We start from the raw sequence: 26,415 nt of genomic DNA, 5'->3' as shown, positions 1-26,415 counted from the left end.
GACCCAAATTAATTAAAAAATTTCGTTTCCAAGTTTAAAAGTACCCGTAACCGGCGAGCGTGTATGAAAAGATTGATGAATGTGGAGGAAGCGAAAGAGGTTTGTTTGAATCGAAGCATTTGGCGTTCCATTGTTTCTGCCTATTCTAATGGGAGACAGGCGTGACAGATATGTATGTATTCGTTTCCAAAATTGTGCAGACCGAGACTCGAACCCAGGGCCTTATTACGCAAAGCTTTGCTTGTGAGAATTTACCCTACTGCAATTAAAAAAAGGACCAGTGTCTTTTGTATTCAAGTAATTATTGTGTATGACGTCATAATCAATACAACTATGTTTAATATTAAAGGAATTATAACAAATGAAAAAAAAATCACAAAAAATATAAACTAAAATATGTAATTCTAAAATTTCTACATGTAAATATATGTATTTATATATAATTAAAAATTCATCGCACTTTTTAGTTTTAATAATTAAAAAATCCGAATTAAATTTAAATTATTCGAAATTAGATCAAAGATATTGCTTTAAAGCCAGTAATAATATTGCTACCATTTCGATCGCAAGCGACGCTAGGAAACGTAAACACAGTGGATAAATTTACAATAAATATAACGGTAGGCAATTTTGTAATTCTAATGTAAGAGAAATAGCGACGAGAATAAAAAAAAAAAAAACTGAGCCAACAAGTAAAAGGCCTTTTCTAGAATGTCACAATGGAACATGTAAATATAGGTATTATTAATTTCTTGGAAATCTCGCGATGGATCGCGTGCATACGCACGAGATGTGACAAATGATTCACAGCACCTTCAGTGACATTATAGAACGGACAGCAATATTTTCAAAATGGACAACAAAATACTGATATGCACAACAATTATAGGCTTTTAGAATACAAAACACTAATATAGGAACTAGATACAGGTGACCAATTAAAGTTAATTAAAAATAAATTCGATTGGTTTTTTCGTTTACACCCTTTTGACTTTTAAGTTGCAATCTAATCTAATACAGAAAGCAGAGTTGTACATATCAGTATTTCAGTCGCCTGATATTTTAATTCTTATATATATAAATATAGACAATTCTGGAGTAATTATAACAAAACAAAAGGGTCGTACAATTTCTTTACTAATACAATTAATTTTCATTTTAGGCGGAGAAGTATAAATAATGTAAAAAAAAAGAAATACTATATTTTTATAGTACATGACAAAATTGTGTTAACTTAATAATTTTAAGTCAATTATAAGAGGATAACTGTGGTCAAGAAAATTATTTTAGACACGTGTAATTGGCTAGAATTACATCCATGGGGCAAAATAAACTGGGCTACTAATTAATTATAATGTACCAATTATTTTACTGTCGGTCAATTGTCACCTAGCTGGGGGGCAAGAGTATGAAAAAAATTCGCTTCAAGCAATAACGGTGTGGGTGTACATTAAAAAAATCGCTCGGCTTATATTATGAAAGTAAACGGGTAGTAGCACAGCGTACACATCTTCGCAGCCGGTTAACGACTCAGTATTGAGAATATAAAGCGAAGCACTTATGAACTAAGTTGGCAATATTTTGTTCAATTGCTTGTTCACATAACCCTGGAATTCTTAGCATAGTTACAAACAAGTATAACGATACAATAGAAACGATTCTGAAGCCATTCTAAATTCAAATTTGATAGTCATTCTCAATTTCTAAATTCAAATTCGATATTATCATCATTCTAAAGGCCAGTACGAATTAATTTTATAAATATAAATGTGTATTAAAAACTATATAAACTTTAGTAATAGAAACTGATTCAGGAATGTCACTTCAGAAGCGATTTTCATGTTCAGAACTATAGACGTATGGGTAGTGTTATACTCATTTGATTAACTGCTGTGTTCCAATATTATGTGAATAAGTCTTTTGTAATTCCAAAGTAAAAAATAATATAAAATAACTACACCTATAATCTCATTCTTGTACACGATATTGTGTTCTTAAACATAATACTAGTAATAATACTATAATATATTAAAATTAGTCGAAATTATAGTAAGTACATTTTAAACCTAATCATTTTGATTAACACAGACAAGAATCATTTAAATTAGATACCTATGTTAATGTTATCAGAGATATAGAATGATAACCGTTTGGCACACAAGTATATAAAATACTTTTATTAATCACCACTGTGTCTATTAATTGAATGTAAAAAAAAATATTTCAAAACTTATAAATTAAAGAGATCTTTTAATAAAATTTAATATGATTTTATGAAAAAAAAAAATTGAAATACCACATTATTTTCCAAAAAAATACTGAACACTTCTGTATAGAATTCAGTAATTTATTAGACACAATATTGTACACAAAAATGAGTATTAAATGACATAATAATATAATAATAAGATATCAAAGCAAGAATTTACACTAAAGTTATACATTCAGCCTTATATACATGCAGTGATTATGAAAAAAAAAAAAAAAATTATATTGAATACATTCTAACAAAAACGAGTTCTTGTAATATAATTAAGTACATCACTTGAAAATAGATCACATTAGCAGTACAAGTTACGATCAGTAACGCAAAACGCTATTATTGTTTCCACCATAATTCTATAATCCTATAAATAACATTTTCCTTTGCAAATATACCCATTAATATACAAATAATTGTCATCCAAACGATTAAAGCAGAATTAGCTATCTACGATTTTATAACTCTTAATTTTTACAAAATTAATTTCATTATATTTGCAGCATTATCCTATCCATACAAATGCTTTAAATACAATTTATGTTTACCAGTCAATCTACTCCCTTCGTCTCTCACATACATTTATCATTCTACTCATAATTATGTGAACAATAATGATGGGGCTTTAAATTAAAAATAAAATTCAATCACAAGTAATCTACCAGTCTACCTGAACAAGTGCTCGTTACTCTGGCTAGCCCGTAAAGATGGTCACTAACATAATGTAAATACTGAATTCATTTAATTTGAATATTAAAATAGACAATGGATCTATATTTCGTTGTACAGAATTGGCTAGAAGACGGTATGTCGATAAAGCTTACATTGTTTAACTGAATTTTAAACACATACATGAATTAGGCCGGCTTCAACTGTCTGACAAATATTTGAATAACAAAAAAGAAAACATTTCTATGACTAAATAAGTACAATAATAATATAAAGTATTGAAAAAAACAAAAAAAAAAAAAGATATAAACAGCATTGTGATATAATTATGTCATGTCATATGTTTTAATTGATAAATATTTGTGTCTCTGTTAACCTTATGAAGTACTAAATCTAGGAGAGTACTTTTAGAAAAATATACAAAATGCATTATTTTCATTAGTATAAATCACTTGGAGACCACCAAACTGTTTCATTGTCAGTCATATACTCTGAAATCAGATTTTAGTACTATCAAACTTCACTTATTCTACACAGCATTTGGAAATAGTTCACACAAGGAAACCATAGGGACCACTGACACGGATGTGCGCACGCATGCTCTGCACGCTGTTCATGATCTTCTTCTGGTGGCCGACGAGGGTCACTCCAAGAGAAGCCAGCTGGTGGACTGTGAGGTCTACCACCGCGTCCATATCCGTAATGCCGGCCGCACGGAATTTTTCGATGTACCGCGACATTTTGATGCATTCCAACCACTCCTCGACAGACGAGAACTGCACCAAATCGGGCGTGTCACCAGCTAGGGGATCCGCAGAACGATTTTGCGCTATTTTTCGCAACGTATCAGGGCATCGAATGAGTTTATCCAAAGTCTTTACAATGCTTGAGAAGGTCGGCCTATGTGTGCGTTCTTTCTGCCAACAATCTAACATAAGCTGGTATACAGCTTCAGGACAATCCATAGGGGCCGGTAGACGGTAACCCTTCTCTATTGACTTGATCACATCCTGATTACTCCAGTTCCAATATGGACGTTCACCGAAGCTCATTACCTCCCAGCATACAATACCCATAGACCAAACGTCACTGGCCGATGTGAATTTCCTAAAAGCTATCGCTTCAGGTGCCGTCCATCGTACTGGTATTTTACCGCCGCGTGTAGTATATGCCCCATCAGCGGTAGATTCTATTTCGCGTGACAAACCAAAGTCAGCAATTTTGCAAACCAGCTGCGAATTTACAAGTACATTTCTAGCAGCAAGATCACGATGTATGTAATTCATTTCAGACAAATACTGCATGCCTGTCGCAATACCACGAAGCATTCCCACCAATTGCAGAACACGAAACTTTCCATCATTTGCACGCAAAAAGGTATCTAAAGAACCATTCTCCATGAATTCAGTGATAATCATTATTGGATTGCATTTTGTGACAACACCCTGTAAAAATATGACGTTGGGATGTTCAAATTGGCCCATTATAGACGCTTCAGCTAAGAAGTCCCGCCTAGCTCTTTCAGTGGATCCAGGCTTAAGTGTTTTTATGGCGACATCTATTTCTTGGCCACAGCTAGCTGGCACCTTCAGCTTGCCACGGCATACATCCCCAAATTCACCACCTCCTATAATAGCCTCTATTGTAATACAAGAGGCATCAATTTCTCGAGCAAACTCTCTAACAGCCTGATTGGGATCCTCATAGGTGTGGGGGTCTATGTAAGTTCTAGAACCTGTGCCAGCAAAAAGTGGTGTAGTGGCATTACTACTAGTTTTAGCAGGTCGTTCTGGGCCCGTGTAAACTTCACCATTGCGATAGTTAAGAGCATTACAATCATTTGGCTGTTTTTTATCACATTCATCATCAGCTCGGGACCGCAAGAATAGAACGGTAACAATAATGGCTACTACACAAATGACCACCACTGCAACCATTACTCCAGCAACTAAGCGCACCTGTGCACCTTCTTCTTCCCCTACAAAAGTAGTTTCAAGCACAGAACCTGTACGTGCATATACTATACCACTGAACTCTCCCCAGCCACGTTTCATCTTGGCCCTAACTCTAATTCCATACTCTGTGTCCCTTTTCAATCCAGTTATGGTAACATGAGATTCTTTTGTGATTTTTAGTGTAGTGTTAGCACCTTTTTCTAAATTATCCTTTGGGAAACATTTCACTTCATAGCTTTCAATAGCATCATCAGGATCAGACAAATCAATGGGTGGTGGATTCCAAATTAATGATAATTTATCACTTTCCACATTAGTCACCCTTAATTTGGAAACTACACTGACAACTGAAGCTTCAGTCACTGCTGTTATCTCAACTTTCTTTGGTGGTTCTCCTGTCAATTCTGTCACACCATTTTCAGCAAATACTTGAAATTTGTATTCTGTTACTGGATCAAGACCAATAACAGTCACTCTTGTGGAATTTAATCCTGATGAAGCTGGTCTATATTCAACATTGGGGCCACAGTTGGAACAATGCACCCGATATGTGACATCACTACGGCTGCCATTTTTATGTGGTGGCTGCCAAGCAAGTGATATTGAAAACTGGTCTGCAAATGTCACTGTTAAGTTATCAGGTGCTGATGGTGGCTGAGTGCAAGGAAAATCTTTAGGATCCTTCTTAGCTCTGTAGAATCCAGGAACACATTTACATTCGGATGCAGCATAAGCTGTCGACTCTGAATAATCAGGGCATACAGTACAGGGATCATCGCCTGTGTGAGATTTAAACTTGCCGGGTGCACACTCTTTGCAGAGTTGATTTTCACGGTCTGGTTCATATCCAGCTCGACATTTACAAGAACCACTGGGCAGGGTCCATTTGCCATCTCCCTTACACAAATAAACTGGAGGTGTCTCACCCGAGGGAGTCTCAGCATTTTCCACACATGTACCATTGGCCTGTTCTATTACAGTGACTTCTCTACCTGTAGGTGTCGCTGGGAATCTAGCAAAGTTGACAGTCACTTCGGGGCATGTTATGTAATACACTTTCACAGCTAATATGGAGATGCAAGCGCCTTGGTCTCTAAAGGCAAAGTATACACCTTTCTTCGTGACAGCTATGCTTTTAACTTCAGTATTAATGTGTACCTCAGAATTAGTGTTGAAGCGTCCCTCTCCTGCAGCAATACGGCCCACCAGCTTGTAGCTCTCTGGCTCCCAAGGAGGCTGTTCACGAGTAGCAACATCAAACTCATAGTACAACAAACTAAATGTCTCCTTACAGCTGAGTGCATTCCCAGGAAATAATGAGCAATCTCTTATTGTGAATTTTATTTCAATATAAATTCTGTTGGCATTCCTCCTCTCTATGAATGGTGTCCACAGCCAGTTGTTAACATTGTTGTGCGCGACGTCACACACCACGTACGACCGCCAGTTGATTTGTTTCTCGAAGTCTGTATAGGACTCCTCGAGCCAGCCGAGGGTGCTCGCCTGAGGGCCGTACGGGAACCGCGTCCAGGCCAGCGTCGCTTCAGTGGTGGTGTCGAGGAGCAGCACTTGCTCGGCGCGAACGCTAACCGCCGCGAGAGCCGCGGCCGCCACCACCGTACACAACCACATCATCTCAACGACATCACTAACAACGCGCTAACACCTATACACCATGCTCCCACTTGAACACGAGACAAAATCAGCTCACTCACACTACATAATGCACAGTTTTACAATCTTAAATAATCAGTCAACAGTTCACTTTGTTGGGAATAAAGGACAGTTCCGTCATTTCATTTCACTGCAATGTGTGCATCGTGTTCAGCGGCCGCAAACTGCATTCCCTATAATTTCAACTCCGACCTCTGATTAAAGTTTGTTGTCACTGAAGATCAGTTATCTGGATGAGATTTTACACAATTGTGTGTGAGAATTTTAATTTATATTGATCCCGTGTAAAACAGATGAAACTCTTGACATGGACGCGCAGCAGTTTCGTGTGTTGCCAATAATAAAAATTTGTTGTAGACATAAACAAACTACCTACTATGTCTATGGGTGCCGTAGAAATGTTAAAAGCGCAGGGTATCTGTGCATTTTGAAGTAGCAATAGAATGATGTGATATTTATAGAGTTACCAGACCCTAGATTATTTTTCCCCCATGATAGGTACTACTCACCATTTATACAGAGTATTGAATTGGGTGTATATTTAACTTTTTTTATTTTAAGTAACTACGAAATAAAAATTGAACGGCTGATACGATTACCGGATACTTTCACAGCTCCGCAAACGAGCAGTTTGCTCCGTGTCATTTCTAAAATAGTGTTACGAAATAATTATTGTCAGGTCGACCTCCACTTGGTTCTGCTGGAAACCATTATAGTTGAATACATCATGATGGGTAAACTAGCCTGCTTTCATCGTCACCTATTGCCATTCATTGGTACCCTGCCAATGTATATTAATAGCGTAGATGAGGTTTTTTCGTCCATTAATAAAAACTTTTTATTATCTAATGTGATAACTTATAATATTAAATTTGTTAATGCAAACAATGTATGAATGCATTTAATTATTCGCTAAAGTAAAATAATAGTATCGGTATCCTAACTGTTCCTATGAGTAGCAGCTACATGAAGTTTTAATGAATGAAGTGAAATTTAGTTGGTATACAAAATTAAAAATTTATCCGAATTTCTAGAAAATAATATTTTATCAATAATGACAACCCAAGAAGTTTCAAGAGCAATCGAATACATAAAAAATATACCTCCTAATTCGCAACAAATATTAACAACATAGCTATTTAAAATGAATGGGTAATGCAAGGTAAAAATGTAAACATCATCTTAAAATTATAATACCTACATAAATATTTTGTTTATAAATTGATGATCCAAATTTATTTTTGCATGCCATTTTTTTAAATAATTGATGTCTAACTCTGTATATTATAATATTAAGTATTATTTACTTGTGAAATATTTGATTTTCTTATAGTTAATTTCGGTTGAGACAAACTAAAATATAACAATTGGCTCAAATTAGAAGTGCCATTTCTCTTAACCTAATACTTTAATTTGATAGTTTCACAAAATTACTGTATTATAGACTTATATATATTTGGAATTTTACTTTATGTCTCTCCTTAGAATAAAGATTTTGCTGTGATATCAATATGAAACAAGCAGTTTATTTTTAATATTTATATTAAACAAAATCATTATGTTTTCAATATTATACTGAAAAGTATAAAAAAAAATATTGATTGACACAAATTAATTTTAAACAAATATTCACTCATGCATTCCAAAACTAAACTTTGTGTACACAAAGCAAGCACAAATAAGACTTCTATGTTTTGTTCATAATGCTATCTTCTAAGGCGAAGTTGTTCCAAGTATTATTGTCATTGTATGTCTTCTTTTCTTCAATAACAATTGGTTGGTAATTTTGTTGCGGCAATTTGTTCCAGCGTCATGCATAAAAGCCTTGAACTACCGCTATTTCTTAGCGACCATATCAATTTTATTTAATAGTAAAGTAAGAGAATTATATTCACTTGAAAATGTGAAACACTATAGGTAAATCAAAGGAAATTTATATGTAATATTGTGAATGACAGGTTATTTATTTTACAAAATGTCTTCTTCTAACATCTCTATTAAGTTTAACAACTCAAATTGTCCATTCCCTTCCTTTTTCAAAAGTTCTATAACATGGAGAGTTTGTTGTACAACACTTTTGTTAACGTTAACAAAAAAGCGTACATCTCTCATAGCTTTCTCTATAACACTTACAGGATAAGGTCGTTTTGTGTTAGGGTTAACACATTTATCAGCAATACTTGTAGCAATATCTTTCGTAAGGGATACTATTTGGATAATGGCCTCAAACGAATAGGTAAATCAAAGGAAATTTATATGTAATATTGTGAATGACAGCTTATTTATTTTACAAAATGTCTTCTTCTAACATCTCTATTAAGTTTAACAACTCAAATTGTCCATTCCCTTTTGTCTCTGTTTGGATCATAGCATCCAAATTTTTAAAATTCCCAGGTTCAATTAAACATATTATATTAGCCGTTTCAGAATACCAATATTCTTCTTCAATACTCAATACTAAATGTATTATTTTATTTTTAATTTTATTTGCACCTTTTCCAGTTAATAAGATTCTTACTCTCATTTGTGCCCTTTGCAGGCGTATTTCCTTTTTCAATAGTTCTATAACATGGAGAGTTTGTTGTACAACACTTTTGTTAACGTTAACAAAAAAGCGTACATCTCTCATAGCTTTCTCTATAACACTTACAGGATAAGGTCGTTTTGTGTTAGGGTTAACACATTTATCAGCAATACTTGTAGCAATATCTTTCGTAAGAGATACTATTTGAGATTGCCTATCCTTATCAGAAATTTGAAGCTCACCATTTTTCAGTATCTCCTTACATATTTCTGTGGAGTCGTTCGTTCTAAATATGTTGATCAAATCCTCTTTTTTAGCTGCCTGCCCTTTGGAGACGTGTAAAAATATAGTTTGCGTTTGCAATACCTCATTAATATCTTGTTCCAATTGATTTCGCCATGGTAGCACTTTATGTTTGTAGCAGGCTATTTCAAACTTTTTCCCACCTTTCTTTAAACGAACTATTGCAACGTTGGTTAAACGTACTTGATTTGTTGGTTTCAATAACTTTGACATTTTTATATTTTAAGTTTAATTTACTTTATAACAGAGAGGTGGAGAGGTTAATTACACGTGTTGTTCATTATAATTTAATAATGTAGGTAGTTCGATATATTTTGTACGGGAACCGGTAGTCGTTGTTCCGCTGTCATATGAACGGTGACAACTTGACACAATCCTTCGATCTAGGGATTGGATAGCATTGACATGAATCTATACAAGAATATGTGATCTACAAGTCGATATCGATATACTGAGTAAGCATCGTCACTCGCGGTATTGTGGCCATTATGAAATGCTTAATAAAAGGATTCTTCGTTATATTTCTAAAATATATACTTATTTATTCATTGTCATAATCGTCTCAGCTGGATAATGGCCTCAAACGAATTCCAAATTTTATTTTACTTAAAATAAGAATATTGTATTAAATTTTAAAAGTACGAAATTTTTCCAGTACAGAGTTTATTGATTAACGTAACAGTGTTCAATATAATCATCCATATGTAATTTCGAGTAATGATTGTTTCAATATTCAAATCTGTGTAAATTTAGACTCGAAGTCTACCTACATTTTATAATATTACTAAAAAAAGAATTTAGAAATATAATTATGAATTCTATGAATAAGTATTTTGTAAAAGTTATAATGGCACGGGTGGCTGTACCTAATGTATATATGTACTATATATACCTAATGTATGTATATGTATATATAGGGAGGAAGGCATTGTTAGTAATACGGACTATCGGTATCATTGCTAACAATACACCCCGTCAGGTCAACCTCTCCGCGGTCCCCCTGGGAACCATCGTATTAAATTCCAGTGTATTCATCATGGTGAGCTAACTGGCGTGCCTTTTCATCATTAAGGAAGGAATTGTTAGTAATGTAGACTGAGAATTCCATTGCTAGCAATATACCCAACCAGGTCGACCTCCTCGCGGTCCCCTCTGGAAACTATCATGGTTAATTCCTGATGAATTCGTCATGATGGGCTAACTGGCCTGTTTCATTCTCATCGATCACCTTCACTGGTGCCCCGCCAGCGTATCCCGTTAGCGCAGGTTACCATTCCATTTAAGCCCATCAAAAAAAAAAAAAAGGCCCGATCGTTGGAAGGTATGAATGTTGACAATTAAAATTTAGTAAAAATTACCAATTTTCGATAGTAATAATGAAAATATGTAAAGTTTTAGTAAAAACTTAAATTAAAAAGAGAGCTAGTAAGTAAATAATTAGTAAAATATTAGAATATATTATGAAATTAATTGCTGTGTTGGCGTTTTTTTTCGCCGTCACCATAGTGACGCAATGGAATGGAATGAAATGGACTAATAATAAATAGTAGTGGATGAAACAATGGACTTGGTAATTAAAAAAATCTAACTAATTAGAAAATCTTTCGAATACTGAAATTAGTAATTACTAATTACTAATTGATCGACTAACAAAATTGCACGAAGTCGCGCATCCCTAGTTAACATTATCATTACATGTGTAGAGTAGAATGCAATCTACCCACAAAATAAATATTATACCCAGAAGGAAAGCTGTTTTGACGTATCGCTAAATGTGCCGACAAATGTGTAAGTGTTGCCGCAAGAAAATTAAATAAAAAATATGTATTTGTATCGTAACCCAATTTTAGTCTTCTTTTTGAATCATCGATTGCTAAACACGCGTTTTTTTTTTATAAAATTCACTAATAATTACAGCTAGACCACGCTACGGCATTATTTTTTACTTAATCATACAATATTCACAGTAATATGTTTGTTATTCAAACATGCTTAAAAAGCGAATTTGAATAAATGTTTATATCCCAAAGGTGCGGAAAATAGCTAGTTTCTTATAATAATATTTTTTTTTTGTGAAATTCTTTGAAAAGACAGCTAACTTCTTTTAATTCTCTTTTCAAAGAAAGTAAAAGAATTATTACACTTCATGAAATTGCATTTAAAAACAAAAACGCACTTTTTACGCAGCGAATGACGAGCGCGGAGAGCTCTAACACACACAAGCTTCAGTTGCTTGTAGTAGTTTTCTTGTCCCAACATGTTTCTTAGTATCTTTTTTTTTTGGTTATTCTGTGATGCAGCTTTCTAAAAATTAATGACGCTCAACATCCGTTCAAGGATAATGTCATGCTAATGAAATATTTTATTACAGAAAAAATCAAAACATTGTTTTAATAAAAAGACGCGTTAACGTTAATGGCGGATACCTAAATTCGTATGAAATTAGGATCATTATTATAATAACTAGATCTCGTAGGGGAAGGTGAAAAGTTTTCGGTCTGACAATGAAAGACTGCTATTTTCATTAAAAAAAAGTAATTTTATTTTTCTACATAATCTCCCTTCATTTCAACACACTTGATCCAGCGTTTCACTAACATCAGTATTTCTGGGGGGGAAGGGATTGCTAGTAATGCGGATTACCACTCCCATTGCTAACAATATACCCTAACAGGTCGACCTCCTCGTGGTCCCTCCTGGAAACCATCGTGCTGAATTCCAAGTGTATTCATCACGATGCGCTAACTGACCTTTCTTTTCATTCTCACGTATCATCCCTCACTGGTGCCCCGAAAGCGTATACCGTTAGCGCAGGCGGGGTTACCATACCATTTTCACCCATCATAAAAAAAAAGGTGCTGCCTCCCGATGACGTCTCTATCCTGCAAGGTAGACAAAAAAAACATGTGAAAAGCTTCCCAGAAACAAATTCCTTCAAGTTTGAGAATAGATAGAATTCTGAGGGAACCAAGTCAGGAGAATAGGGGGGATAACCAAGCAAATTGTATCCCAAATCCCGCAGTTTTCTCATCGCCAACAGAGCCTTTATTCAGGTCCATTTTAACAAAAAAATATGCACGACATTTACTGCAAAAATTCATGTAAATAAACTATTTAAAAGAACAAGTTTAAACTTGTCATACGAAGTAATGACACATACACCTAAGCAAGAAAAATATTTTTTTTACTGTATAGAACGCCATTTCTGTTTTTTTTTTTTTTAAATGGATGAAGATGGAATGGTAACTCTGCCTGCGCTATCGGTATACACAGGCGGGGCACCAGTGAAGGGTGACAAATGAGGATGAAGGCATGTCAGTTGGCCCATAGTAACCAATTGAACAACAATTAACCACTATGGTTTCCAGGGGGAACCGTGTGGAGGTCGACCTGATGGGGTGTATTGCTAGCAATGGGGCTGTTAAATCTCATCACTAACAATCCCTTTCCGTCATTTCTGTGTTAGGCCGGGAACTTTTCAGCTTACCATCGTATATGTAAAATTTATTTATTTATTTACATATATGGTACACTAAACAAACTTTTCATTTAAATAATATCATTAATTAAATACATTACATAAATTAAATACAAAATTGATATGTGAAAGGTTACATAGATATAAGCACGTCTTTCTATCTGCCCTTTGATTATTTATTTATTCTTTATTGACCATATTACAAAAAAAATGTCTGGTACAAAAGGCGGACTTAATACTATATAGCGTTCTCTCGCAGTCGACCTTTGGCTAAACAGAAATTTTATTATGCGGTGAAAAAAATTACAACACATACAATAGAGAACTACTGCACATTATTGTGTGAGATACACGACATGACGAAAAAGCATATACGGATTCACTCCTATTTTAAGACTGTAGTGGAGTTACGGCTCTTTCATTAGTACCCGCCACGTTTACTGACCAACTTTCTCTATTTTGGGCATGGCCATATTATTAGGTACAATAATTATATCAAATAGCACGTCACAAGACGATGTAGTGACAAAAATCGAAAAAGGAATGTTGCGTTGGTTTGGTCATTTGGAGAGGATGGATGAAAGGAGAATTACGAAAGAGATTTCTTAAGCAAGAATGAATGGAGATGTCGGTAGGGGCCGCCCTAGACGGACGTATGTTGACCAAATAGGCGACGTGCTGGAGAAGGGCCAAATTAAAAGTACCCGTAACCGGCCAGCGTGTATTAAGACTGATGAATGTGGAGGAAGCGAAAGAGGTTTGTTTGAATGCGTTAGCACGTCATCTTTCACGTGGTTGGACTGGAAACTATCGTGGTTAATTTGTCACGATAAGGCAAGTGACCTATCTTGTCATACATTGTTAGTGACCTTCCCCCTCCGTGTATACATTAAGTGCGGGGAAATTCCATTGTTATTTATGAAAAAAATATATACTATGTATGCTGTTAGGTCGATCTTTACAAGGGTACCCATGTTTATCAACGAATTCGCCACTATGAGCCAACTGGTTTAATTGCTTCCTTGTTGTCTTATGTCCATTCGTACCACGCGATTCCATTGTCATTTATTTGCCTTTACTCATTGATTTGATGGATGACTCCTTCCTTACTTAAGACCGCCTTACTGTACTTGTACAATTGTATCGTTGTGTTTGTAAATTGTCTTGCTTATTTCCTATATTGTATAATGCAAGTAAAGTATACTCATTCATTCATTCACAATTCCCTTTCAACTATCATACCAGCAATGAAGTTGGACAGCCCTATTGCTAGCAATATGACCTATAAGGTCGACCTCCATATGGTTCCCCCTAGAAACCATCGTGAACAATTCTTGTTGAATTCGTCACGATGGGCTAGCTGACCTGCTTCATCTTCACCTATCATCCTTTACTGATGCCCCGCCGGTGTATACCGATAGTGCGGGTGGGGTTACCATTCCATTATCACCCATTAAAGAAAACCATCATGGTTATTTCTTGTGGAATTCATCACGATGGGCTAACAGATCTGCTTTGATCCTCACCCTATCATTCCTCACTGGTGCTCCGCCAGCGTATACCGATAGCGCAATAACAAAATAGTTTTTTTTTTTATACAATTTAGAATAGCAAACAAGCTGACGGCCCACCTGATGGAAAAATGTAACAGTCGCCTATAGACATGAGCAGTACCATGCACATAACAGAGTATACTGTTTCACCCATGATACCCCCCATGCGTTGCCATTCCTGAGGACTCAGGCGTTATTCCTCTGTACCCTGTAAATTCACGCCATATCCCACCCTTCAAACCGAAACACAACCATGCAAACACAACTGCTTCACGGTTGAAACACGAATGGGACAGAGGTAACCAAGCAATCGACTTTTGTACAAAGTCTCCCACTGGTAAATGGTCAGAGCATTGAAATATTGTTTAAATTTTATCGAATATTGAATCAACCATTTATTTGTATACACATATTAAATACATTTAATACATAAAGTAATTAATGTTTGGTCTTAATGACAAATAAGATAAAAAATAAAAGCAAATCTGAGGTATGTGAGTATTAACATATTTCATTATGTTATCAACTTTATAGGAGTTGACACTTGACAAACATATATCTTCAATGAAGCTGCGGTCAGTGATCTCAGTGTAATGAAATATTTAATTATATTATATGCTTATATCCTACTACATTAGCTATTTTTATCACAAAAATAATATAATCCTAATTGAGAATTTCCCATCCATGTCAATGGTATTTAAAATTACAGACGTAAATGTATATACAGTAACATATTTTTTATATTTATGCAATAATTAAAAACACTTTCAGATGTAACAAACTATAACAAATACATGATTTGTCTTATCACACATAATATATTTATAAACATATTAAATATTTTTTTTTTAATATTATATAATATTTTTTAATAATTATGTAGTTAACATGTTGAGTGACACAAGAAATTTTAATAATCTGAACTTAAACGACAATTTGATTTAATCTTATTATATTATTAAAAACATTTTTTTTTTATACCACTTAGAATGGCAAACAAGCTGATAGCCCACCTGATGTAAAGTGGTAACTGTCGTCTATAGACATGAGCAGTACCATGGATATAACAGAGTATACTGTTTTGCCCATGATACCCCCCATGCGTTGCCATTCTTGAGGACTCAGGTGTTATTCCTCTGTACCCTGTAAATTCACGCCATATCCCACCCTTCAAACCGAAATACAGCCATGCAAACACAACTGCTTCACGGTTGAAACACGAATGGAATGACAGAGGTACCAAAGCAATCGACTTTTGTACAAAGTCTCTCTCTGGTAAAAACACTAATTCTAGTGCATAGTTATCATCAAAAAGTATAAAAAAAGAAACAAAGAAACATTAAAATATTATTTTATATATTGAATTTTAATGAATTTTTATAATTATATTTTTGGTTTGTTATTTAAAAAAAAATTCTGTTCAATCAAGCTAGCATTGATGTTTGTTCTTTTCCCAGAAGCCATCTATCAATATTAGCACTGATATATTTTGAGTTTATTTGTAGTAGCATAAAAATGGCAAGTAAACACAGGATAAGATAACCCATAGTTGGTGTCCTAGAAAAAAAGGCAATCTATGAGTTATCTCATAGTTAATTGACAGTCAACATGTTAATAATTTTTAATTTTTTTTTTTATTAATTTATTCTCTCTTTTTACCATGTAAAACACACACAACAGCTTATTTATAAAAATCTAAGATGGAATAGTCATGCAAGTCATAACATGTTATAGTTATTGAATATTTAAATGACAAAACAATGTATGTAATAAAAGATGTAATGTATTAAACAATTACTTACAATATAAACCATAATTTTATATGATAATTTTACATAGAGAATATTGTAATTTGGAAAATGTTTGGACTGTACAATTGTAATATAATGTAGACTTAAAACCATTCTAACATGTGCATACCTCCGCGGGGTGCTGCATGTTGTGTGCCTGTATATGTATGTAACTTCTTATTGTACCATGTAGCAAGCGAATACATATGATTTGATTTTGTTTTGAATGGTCATTAGTACTCTATAGAACTGTGCAAAATGTTTCTGTTAGTTTTTTTTTTATATAAAATAAAAATATGAACAGTTCAAAACTATATTTAAATACTGGCGTTGGAGTATTTTTAGAATTATTAAGAGGATTAAACAAATAAGAAACTGGGTACTTGAATAGTGTTATTTTCAGCAGTTAAGATATAACTATGTAATACCAATTTAGTAAGAAAATAATAACATTATGTGAGATTTTTCAATATGAGATGGACTTATTATTACTTATGCCAGATAAAATTAAGACACTATACTAGTACTTAAGTAAGGTTAGGTGCAAACAATGATATAATGTTATTATAACTTACACTATTATAACACAAGTGTTTGTTTTTCTAAAGCTAAATATAAACTAGTTAAGCTATCGAACACATGGTTTGGTGCTGGTGGTTTCTCAGTTTTAATATCATCTGATATGAGCACTGCGTGCCACCCAGCTAATCTCGCTCCTTCGTAGTCCGTCTTCACATCATCTCCAATATGAAGGGCTTCTGATGGCTTCACACTTTGCTTACACCTTTCCAGGGCATGTCTAAATATCTTTGCATCAGGCTTACTAAAGCCAAATTCATAACATGTTACAATAAAATCAAACTTATTAATTATCCCAATACTCCCAAGTACATCATACAGGCGAGGGTCAAAATTAGATATTATGCCAACGGTAATTCCCCTTTTTTGAATGCTGTCTAGCAATATATCGCTTCCCTCAGCAGCACTCCAACATTTTGCAGTTTTATAATCTTCTATTAGTTCAGTGGCAACGCTGTTTACATCCGAACTCACTGGAAGATGACCATCGAAAGTTCTCTTCACAACTTGTCGCCACCATTCCTCCCAGGATATAGTACACTTACCGAAATTAGGATATTTTGACAATAGGATATTGTAGTTATGTGATAATCTATCATCAACCTCTTCGTCTGTGCCCTTATATCCATATTTCCGAGCTACAGCGGCATAATATTGCCAAGGCGGTACCCGGAATTTTAACAAAGTATTAGTTACATCGAATGTAATCAATTTTATATGTTGTAATCCCATTGTGAGTTGATAGACTTTTTGCGATTATTTAGTTATTTCATTATGGAGTTTATTCCTTTTTAAAATTGATTTCTATTAATACATATCTAGTAATATACCTGTACTTTACTTGTTGTCTGATTAGATCAGGTGAAATTTCACGGAACGCTTGAACGAAATTCGAAATAATAAAGCATGACATAATATTTTGAAATCACTTGTTAGACGTTGTATTAGATCCATTCTGTCGTTTATCTTGTTTTGATTCCTTTGATGTTTAGTCAGTCTTACCATATATAAAAATAAAAAAAGTAAGTTGTAATAAAAAATCGTTTTAAAAGGCAATTAATTTGATAATACTCTGTGTCAGTCAAGGTAAAAGAAATTATTTAATCTGTGCAATGCACAGAGTATACCATATTATTAAGTCTCTATATTGTGTGGGTATTCTTCGAGCTAGAATATAGATCAGTGTTTCTATTATTTGTTCAAATCTTAGTTTTGTTTTTATTTTCCCATAACACTACAGCTAAAGTATCAGATATAACTAAGAACACAAGAAACATTATACTTTCCTGTCCTTGAAACGAGTTTCTAGAATGGTGTACGTGAAAGGAGGTTCGTTCTTTATTTTCCTTTAAACCATTAGTTTAGTTTTAGGCCACGTCAGTTTATATTTCACAACAATTAGATAACATGAGATCATTTCAAAATTGCAATACTTCCATGATTACTAATTGTTTAAATCGACACCTTGTCTTGATTGCAGTGTTTGAGTATGGGTCAGTTTTATGTTTAATATACAATTCCATTCTTACCCATCGACCCTTCTGTTTTCGTTTTTTTCTTATTCGATTTTACAGTAAATCCTGATATTATCTATATTTTTATTAAAATAATTTCTATTAGTTACTAGATTTTCAATATAATTTTTGAAGTATTATAAATGGCCTTCTACTACTTCAAGTTTTAAGACTATATTATTTTATAAAACAATATAATTCAGCTAGTTTCTTGATACTATTATGATTATCATTTAAGCATTCATTATCCATATTCTATGCTTAGACCTTGTATTTATTAATTCCTTTATGTATTTCACATTATTAATATAAAATATTATTTAAGTTTTTTGAAATTCTTTTGAATACAATGTTACAAATAGAACTATGAGAAGAAACAATTTAAAATTGTTAAACAAGCTTTTATATTTTGCATTATGAAAACATATAAATTAAAATTATTGTTTATGGTACAATTTCAGATGGAACTGTAGTGCAGCAGAACTCGTTCAGCTTTTTTGGATGGTTCTGGGGCATCCTAAATTTCTTTTATCTGCTGTAAGTAATAAAAATATTAATTAATAACGTAATGTTTTGGACCTTAACTGATTTAATAGCAATAAAATTATGTATTAACACATAATCATTCATAATAAGGTATATTAATTTCCAAGGGCATCATTGTGTATTCTGTGGTGTAAGTTGAGTTGATAGTTTACATCAGGTGGATAGTGGTAATTGTTGCATTTAGTTGTATATTACCAGAGGGAGACTTTGTACAAAAGTCGATTGCTTGGGTACCTCTGTCCTATTCGTGTTTCAACCGTGAAGCAGTTATGTTTGCATGGCTGTGTTTCAGTTTGAAGGGTGGGATATAGCGTGAATTTAGTGGGTACAGAGGAATAACACCTGAGTCCTCAGGACTCATGGGGGGTATCATGGGCGTAACAGTATACTCTGTTATGTCCATGGTACTGCTCATGTCTATAGGTGACGGTTACCACTTTCCATCAGGTGGGCCGTCAGCTTGTTGCCATTCTAAGTTGTATAAAAAAGAAAGCTATGAACATAACAGAGTATACTGTGTCACCTGTGATTACCCTTCATGCATTACTCATCCCAGGACTAAGGTGTATGCTGCTATACTCTGGAATTTCATTGCTGTATCCCACCCTTTAAATTGAACCAAAGCTTTGTTCATTCTTTGTCTGATATTTTGTATTGTTTATTTGTTGTGATACTAACTTGTTTTTTTGTGATACTGACAAAATTGTTGTAGTAAATTGCAAAAACTCTGGATATTGTTTTTTTTTACCTAAAATTTCCTTGTAGTACATATAAATTACCTATTTCGTATTTTGGTTGTGTTTTTTGTATTGGATGAAAATGGAGTGGTGACCCCGCCTGCGCTAATGGGATACGCTGGCGGGACACCAGTGAAGCATGATCGATGAGGATGAAAACAGGCCAGTTAGCCCATCATGATGAATTCATCAGGAATTAATCATGATAGTTTCAAGGGGGAACCGCGAAGAGGTCGACCTGGTTGGGTATATTGTTAGCAATGGTATTCTCAGTCTCCATTACTAACAATCCCTTTTCCCCCCATTTTGGTTGTGTTGTCTTGGTGTAGAATCTTTCCTATGGGTGTTGTAAGAGGCAACTAAGAAGACTTAATAGTCAAGCATGGGCAGCAGTAACCTTTAAATAACATTACCAGCCTAACTGCAGTTGCTAACTCACCTGCCAAGCGTGGCAACTACTGGCGAAACCCCTTCAAGGGGGAGGCTTCTGTTCAGCAGTAAACAGTTAATGGCTAATATCATAATCATCATTTTTAATTTCAGGTTCCAGACTCTAATTAATCCAAACTTCAGTAAACATGGTGACAAGTATGTGACAGATTTCCGACCACCTGGCAGTGGGTAAGTTATGTTTTTTTTATACCACTGAGGTGGCAAACAAGCATATGGTCGACCTAATGATATACCATAGTCTATGAACGCTTGTAATATTTTTTTTTAATGGGTGATAATGAAATAGTAACCCCACCTACGCTAACGGTATACACTGGTGGGGCACTAGTGGAAGATGATAGGTGAGAATGAATGCAGGTTAGTTGGCCCACCATGATGAATTCGACTAGAATTAAGCATGATGGTTTCCAGGGGAAACGCGTGGAGGTCGATCTGAGAGTGTATATTGCTAGCAATGGGGCTATTTGACCTCATTACTAATAATCGCTTTCCCTCCTTCGCCTGCAATACTGGGGGTATTACACGCGCGTTGCCGACCCTGAAGAAACCTCTTTACCTCCCTTTTGAAGAATCCTATGCTGTAGTCTCTTGGGAAAATCTCGGCACGGAGCTCTTTCCACAACTTGAGTGTTTATGGGAGAAAACATCTCTGAAACCACATTGTAAGCACCATTTAGGCTATAGCGTATGAGGGTGAACTCCTTGTCGGTGGTGAGCCGTACGATGGCTTTTTAAATTTATCTATATATAAAACTTCATTGGTGTTAATTCTGTGACACTTGCCCATATCCCTTCTATGTTCTTTCTTCCATTGTAAATTATAATTTACTAAGTTCAGGCCATATTTACCAACTGACTAAATACTCTCTCATTTTATTGTCAATATTTGTTCATACCAATACAAGTCCAAGCGACATACCGGCACGGCTACGTATTTTTAATAATTCTATTTGCGCGGTCGAAACGACACTGCTACGTGATTCCTTGAGGGAAACACTGTTACCTATTGTATTACGTTCTTATTATACTAGATTTGTAAGATTTAGAAAATATAGAAGATTAAACTATAACTGCATCAACCGTAGTTGTTATTTATGCCGCATCTAACAATATTTAAAACAAATATTGTTCCAGATTTACGCGCATTAATTTTATAAATAGATTAGTATCATGTAAAACTGTGTTATCAGCATCCTATTTCATATAATGGACATGATTCTTGTGTAAATGAAAAACATTACATTTTAAAGGATTTATAACTATTTTTACTACTCTTTAGCCATTTGTCTGTTTATATTTATTATTTCAGCCGTTAACTATCCTCTGCTGAATATAAGCTTTCCCATAAAATGAGTTTTTTTTATACAACTTAGGATGGCAAACAAGCTGACGGCCCACCTGATGGAAAGTGGTAACCGTCGCCTATAGACATGAGCAGTACCGTGCACATAACAGAGTATACTGTTTCGCCCATGACACCTCCCATGCGTTGCCACTTCTGAGGACTCAGGTGTTATTCCTTAGTACCCAGTAAAATCACGCCATATCCCACCCTTCAAACTGAAACACAGCCATGCAAACACAACTGCTTCACGGTTGAGACACGAATGGGACAGAGGTACCCAAGCAATCGACTTTTATACAAAGTCTCTCTTTTGCCAAAGTTGCCAATAACTGGCAAAATCTCCCAAAGGGGAGGTTTATGTTCAGCAGTGGACAGTTAAAGGCTGTGATGATGTATAAGCCAGTAATGATTAAATGATGCAGCGAAATTTTAAGTATTAATATATTTTATTTATAAAACTTTAATACACCTAGACAGTGTAAATGGGCTTAACACAATTTTTAATTTCATTTTCAGTCCACCTAAGCCTCCAAGTCGGAAATTTGGCGGATTTGGACCGTCGGGATCGGGGCCGTCGCCTCCGCCGATGGGAGGGTGTGGCTGCGGCGGCTAAATACTCAAATATATACATTCCATACACCCTATAAGGGTAGATTCACACTATAACGGTTCATTCTCGGTCTGGGAGTCGAAACTTCGAGATGGAATAGTACTGAACTGATAAATAGAACGAATGCAATCTCTCTCATGTAATAATATTTTATAAGACACAATCCAACCGAGAACGAACCGTGAGTGATATTATATTGTGAATCTGGCTTAAAATATATTATTTACTTTTTGTATAATAAAACTTATATGATTTAATAACTGTTTAATTATTAAATATGTATAAATGATTTCATATTTTCCATAATAGTGAAAAAAAGTCGATGAAATAGAACAAGGCACCAATGTGAAGTTTGTGTTTGGTTTTATTTCTATCTCATATCCATATTTCAGTGATAGTATTCAGGAACTTTATGTTTTTACGAGTCCATAATATTTATTATGAAGACATTTAGAAAAACATAAGATTTTAAATTGTCCATTGCAAAAGCAATATGTAGTAGTAGTTTAATTTATCCCACTCAGGGAAAGGCAAAGCTACTGAGCCATACAGCCTAATCTTCAGAAAATCGGTGGCCCACGAAGACCGTGAAAAAGCAACAATTTATTTAAATATGGAATGACATCTGTCTTAAGTTTAGCTAGACATTAACAGAAAGATAACTACAGTTTCGTGTAGTGTGGAAGTTCCTATACTGCAACAAACGAAGGATTTTGGTATTCGTGATAGTTATAGTTTGATGTTATTAAAGAAATATAGGGAGCTAATGAGTTAGATCAAAGAGTCAGGATGAGCTTACAGGCGTATAATGGACGTAGAAAAAGGAATTTTATTTACAATGTTTCATTGTACTCTACTATAAAATGACGTGTTCGCATAAATGAAAATATTATATTGCTCCTTCACTACACGACTGATGCTAAATTTGCAATTAACTTTCTTTTATGCTTGCAATATTTTTTATATTACCACACACAATAATCATATAAAATTACATTAATTATAAATTAATGACATGTTGTTTACATTAAGTAAACAAACATTTGAAATTATCTGTGGTAGGATGTAACCGATTAGGTATTTATTGTAACAAAATGCAAAGAGTATAAATATTTTAGTAATATTAACAATAGTGTCTGTTTTTTCATTGCAAATATAACAATATTGTTGTGTATTTTTGTATTAAATTACTGAAGATTGCAATGTTTTTCATTGTTGATTTTTATGCCATTTATTAATTTTAATTAATATTTTTATATACTTAAGTGATAACATTTTAATTTTCGTTTTAATTCTTTATTGTACACACTAACTTAACATTACTTGTAAACTTGTATACTTAATATAGTATTAAATATGTTGATATGTGAAAATAAATGTTTTTTTTTTAATATTACCTTAACCTTAGATTAAGTATAACAGATTGGTAATGCACGAGACAGAAAATATAAAAACCTGTATGTTAGAGCGAGAGAAAAACGGGACGTCAATCTACATAACATTATGCTCCAAGTTGTTTTGGCGGGAATAAAAACAAAGTAATATCTAATTATTTATATGTATTGAAGTGGAATTAATTCTAAGTGAATGTCGTTAGAATTAAGTGTGCTTTACTTGAATGTAATATAAAGAACAGAGAAAACACAATTTCATATTTTACATGTCAATATGCTTGAAATATTTCACACATTTAAATACAATATTTAGAACTATAACAAATATTTTGTATATGAATCGATAGAGATAGAAATACGAATGGGTATATAAATACCCAAGCAGACAACTTTTGTACGAAGTTTTTCTTTATATTATAAAATATGGGATTGTAACATTTTAGCCTTTAAGAACGGCAATGTACATTGATCGTAGGCAAAACCATTGTCTATAACTGAAAACTTTGCTTCTTATTCTGGTGTGGAAACGGATCCTCCTCTAAATACGCCTATGTCTGTGTCATCAAATGGTATCATAATAAGTAATCAATTTATAGAATACTTGTTATACTTTTAGTGTCAATACAAAGTTTTATATATATATATATATTTTTTTTATATCGATTAAGAACTTTTCAGGCACAATAAGTTGTGTGTTTTTGACAAAAAATTAACATACTCGTTTGTCGTTTAATTGCTATTTGTAAGTGTAATAATTTCATGTACCCCTGGGGTAGGTACCTTAATCTATGCCTTATAGACCATAAGAAACTACATAGGTATTAAAATGTCATTTTATTAGGTGCTTTAACCATAAATTCTAGAGCAAAATGGTGACACTGTTTACCCGCCAAATATTAATACTTTGATATAGGACCGCAGGTACTATCCTAAATCCGTGTTAGCAATCTAAGAATAGTTTGCATTTTTGCATTATGGAATTTCCATTTGTTTAGATCATATCCTAAAGCATGTGTCTTATTATCGTATAAGACATATGAAAAAGAATAATTGTTGATCACTAGTTACTGATCGTTCAAGGAATAACAATACATTTTTATTGTATATATTATATGTTGCATCCTTACCATCTCTAATTGGGGCCTCGCCAGCGACGTTGATACCGCAGGCAGGGTTATCATTCCATTTTCGTCCACTAAAAAAAGATTATAGGCGACAGAATACTGTGCTTTTGTGATGTTGATTAACACTTGCCTTCATGTCGGCCGTTAGTTTATTTCTTATAAATTTGGTATCAATTTAATTTATTATTTAAATATCATCTATAACTTTAAATGATTATTTTATGATGTTATGACACTATTATAATATTATATATTAACGCTAAATAAATCCATTCAATTATAAATAATGCATAGTAATTTCATTGTAATTGGAGCTGTTATGTGGATGTTAATACCATAGATGAATACAATATCAAATTACTCATTGGCTATCAAGTAAGAGTTAATATTATAAGGGAATATTAAAATTAAAATACTATGGTTAATTATTTATTTTTATTACATAACAAAAATGGGGAATACAATAAAAATTAGAATATGAAATGCTTTTACACTGTATGGAAAATATTTTATATTATGAAGTCAGTATGTATGGTATTAAATCTATAGAATATGTCTATGACATATGTTATATAAGGTTATACAATAATGCAAAACAAAAAAAATGAAAAAAAAAAATATAAATATTTAAAAAGAAAAACGCCAAAAAATATGATAAGGATAAATTACGATAGTTATATTTACTTTATATTTATATTTACTAAATACAAAATAAAAAAAAAAAAAACAATCAGTTTGAATGAGGAACAGAAGTAAATCATGAAACACGCGAAAAAAGCGCGGGAATTCTGGTGCGAAAGGTGATACTTTCAAAATATAGTTAATCACAATAACTTCTTTTTTTTTCTTTTTCATGGCAATAACAATAGGAATTTTGAGATGACGTCCAAATGTTCTTAATCTTTGTCTCTGTTGCAGTCAAAACTCTTGACCAGTCAAAAGTACTATTGATTAGCAAAAACGGTCAAAAATCGTATGCTTTAGTCAATAATACTTTTGATTAAAATAACAATTGAAAGTGCTTCTTCTTAAAGTACTTTTGACTAAGTGATTCCATTAAAAGTGGTTTTGACTGGTTGTATCAGTCAAAACTCTTGAAAAGTCCTAATCTAACTTAATTTATTTAAATTAGGTTAGGCTAGGTTAGTATGTTTCCTTTGTATTGATTGTAATGCCAAATTTTTCGTAATAAACGATTTCACATTTAATAAATATATTTTTTTTTATCTAACGAGTTAATAGTACTTTTGACTGATACTTTATTGCAGTTAAAACTACTTTTGACTAAGAGTGTCAGTTAAAAGTACTTTTAACCGCAAATTTGCAGTGCAGCAAAAAAGTGCTAATAACCAATAATTTTCAGTTAAAACCACTTTCGACCAACCTGTTCAGTCAAAAGTACTTTTGACCGTTTTTGCTAGTCAATAGTACTTTTGACTGGTTAAGAGTTTTGACTGCAACATTTACATCCTTGTGACCGGTCAGTTTACGACGCTCCACCAGGCAGCTATCTTCTCCCTATAACAATACGAGTGACAATATCAAACAATATGACCAATATTAAGATAATTCGTATTAATTTACCAATTTAAATTACATTTTAATAGAGCAAAGTTTCTACGAAGTAATGTTAATCTACTCTATATATCCTTTGTTTGCATGTTTTTTTATTGGTGAATAAAATTAAAGAAAAAATGATTAAAAAAATAAATTTGACAGCTATGTTTTTTTTCTGCAATGGACATTAATAAGGTATCCAGACACGATCAACTTAAAGTGAAATTGTTCTTTGATATATTTTTTTGGCATTCAATGTTATGATGGAAGTTTCCACCGTTATGCAAAGAAGGGATATATATTGTTACATGTTTATAGACGACGGTTACCACTTTCCATCAGGTGGG

At 33.5% G+C, this 26,415-nt stretch overlaps 4 protein-coding genes across 5 annotated transcripts; 1 reads left to right on the top strand and 3 right to left on the bottom strand.

The window, feature by feature from the left end:
- Positions 1–383: 383 nt before the first annotated feature.
- LOC113517849 (ephrin type-B receptor 1-B) lies at positions 384–6,955 on the bottom strand. The gene has a single exon (XM_026902588.3). It carries the CDS (start codon positions 6,517–6,519, stop codon positions 3,481–3,483), a length of 3,039 nt encoding a protein of 1,012 aa, XP_026758389.1. The 5' UTR covers positions 6,520–6,955; the 3' UTR covers positions 384–3,480.
- Positions 6,956–8,088: 1,133 nt separating this feature from the next.
- Positions 8,089–9,670, bottom strand: LOC113517857 (ribosome maturation protein SBDS-like). The gene has a single exon (XM_031911574.2). The coding sequence runs from the start codon at positions 9,596–9,598 to the stop codon at positions 8,846–8,848; it is 753 nt and encodes a 250-aa protein (XP_031767434.1). The 5' UTR covers positions 9,599–9,670; the 3' UTR covers positions 8,089–8,845.
- A 5,126-nt stretch (positions 9,671–14,796) lies between these two features.
- LOC113519135 (rhythmically expressed gene 2 protein-like) lies at positions 14,797–17,754 on the bottom strand. The gene has a single exon (XM_026904190.3). It carries the CDS (start codon positions 17,518–17,520, stop codon positions 16,789–16,791), a length of 732 nt encoding a protein of 243 aa, XP_026759991.2. The 5' UTR covers positions 17,521–17,754; the 3' UTR covers positions 14,797–16,788.
- Positions 17,755–17,920: 166 nt separating this feature from the next.
- LOC113519134 (selenoprotein K-like) lies at positions 17,921–22,343 on the top strand. Of its 2 annotated transcripts, none has more exons than XM_026904189.3 (4): positions 17,921–18,117; positions 18,764–18,839; positions 20,129–20,206; positions 21,900–22,343. In XM_026904189.3, exons 1-4 carry the CDS (start codon positions 18,099–18,101, stop codon positions 21,994–21,996), a joined length of 270 nt encoding a protein of 89 aa, XP_026759990.1. In that variant the 5' UTR covers positions 17,921–18,098; the 3' UTR covers positions 21,997–22,343. The 2 variants fall into 2 exon arrangements, with proteins under 2 accessions (XP_026759990.1, XP_031767336.1); XM_031911476.2 differs by lacking the exon at positions 17,921–18,117 and adding an exon at positions 18,150–18,281.
- Positions 22,344–26,415: the final 4,072 nt, after the last annotated feature.

The sequence above is a fragment of the Galleria mellonella genome, unplaced genomic scaffold (genome assembly GCF_026898425.1).
Source record: "Galleria mellonella isolate WM207_F2 unplaced genomic scaffold, CSIRO_AGI_GalMel_v1 utg28, whole genome shotgun sequence".
Taxonomy (NCBI): domain Eukaryota; kingdom Metazoa; phylum Arthropoda; class Insecta; order Lepidoptera; family Pyralidae; genus Galleria; species Galleria mellonella.
This window is presented reverse-complemented; position numbering and strand designations above follow the sequence as displayed.

What these genes read in the sequence shown, in the direction of transcription:
- LOC113517849 (XM_026902588.3), bottom strand. Translation starts at nt 6,519, where the DNA reads ATGATGTGGTTGTGTACGGTGGTGGCGGCCGCGGCTCTCGCGGCGGTT.
- LOC113517857 (XM_031911574.2), bottom strand. Translation starts at nt 9,598, where the DNA reads ATGTCAAAGTTATTGAAACCAACAAATCAAGTACGTTTAACCAACGTT.
- LOC113519135 (XM_026904190.3), bottom strand. Translation starts at nt 17,520, where the DNA reads ATGGGATTACAACATATAAAATTGATTACATTCGATGTAACTAATACT.
- LOC113519134 (XM_026904189.3), top strand. An exon ending in CTAAATTTCTTTTATCTGCT is followed by an intron (nt 18,840 to 20,128) that starts GTAAGTAATAAA and finishes TTTTAATTTCAG; the next exon opens with GTTCCAGACTCTAATTAATC. An exon ending in TTCCGACCACCTGGCAGTGG is followed by an intron (nt 20,207 to 21,899) that starts GTAAGTTATGTT and finishes TTTCATTTTCAG; the next exon opens with TCCACCTAAGCCTCCAAGTC.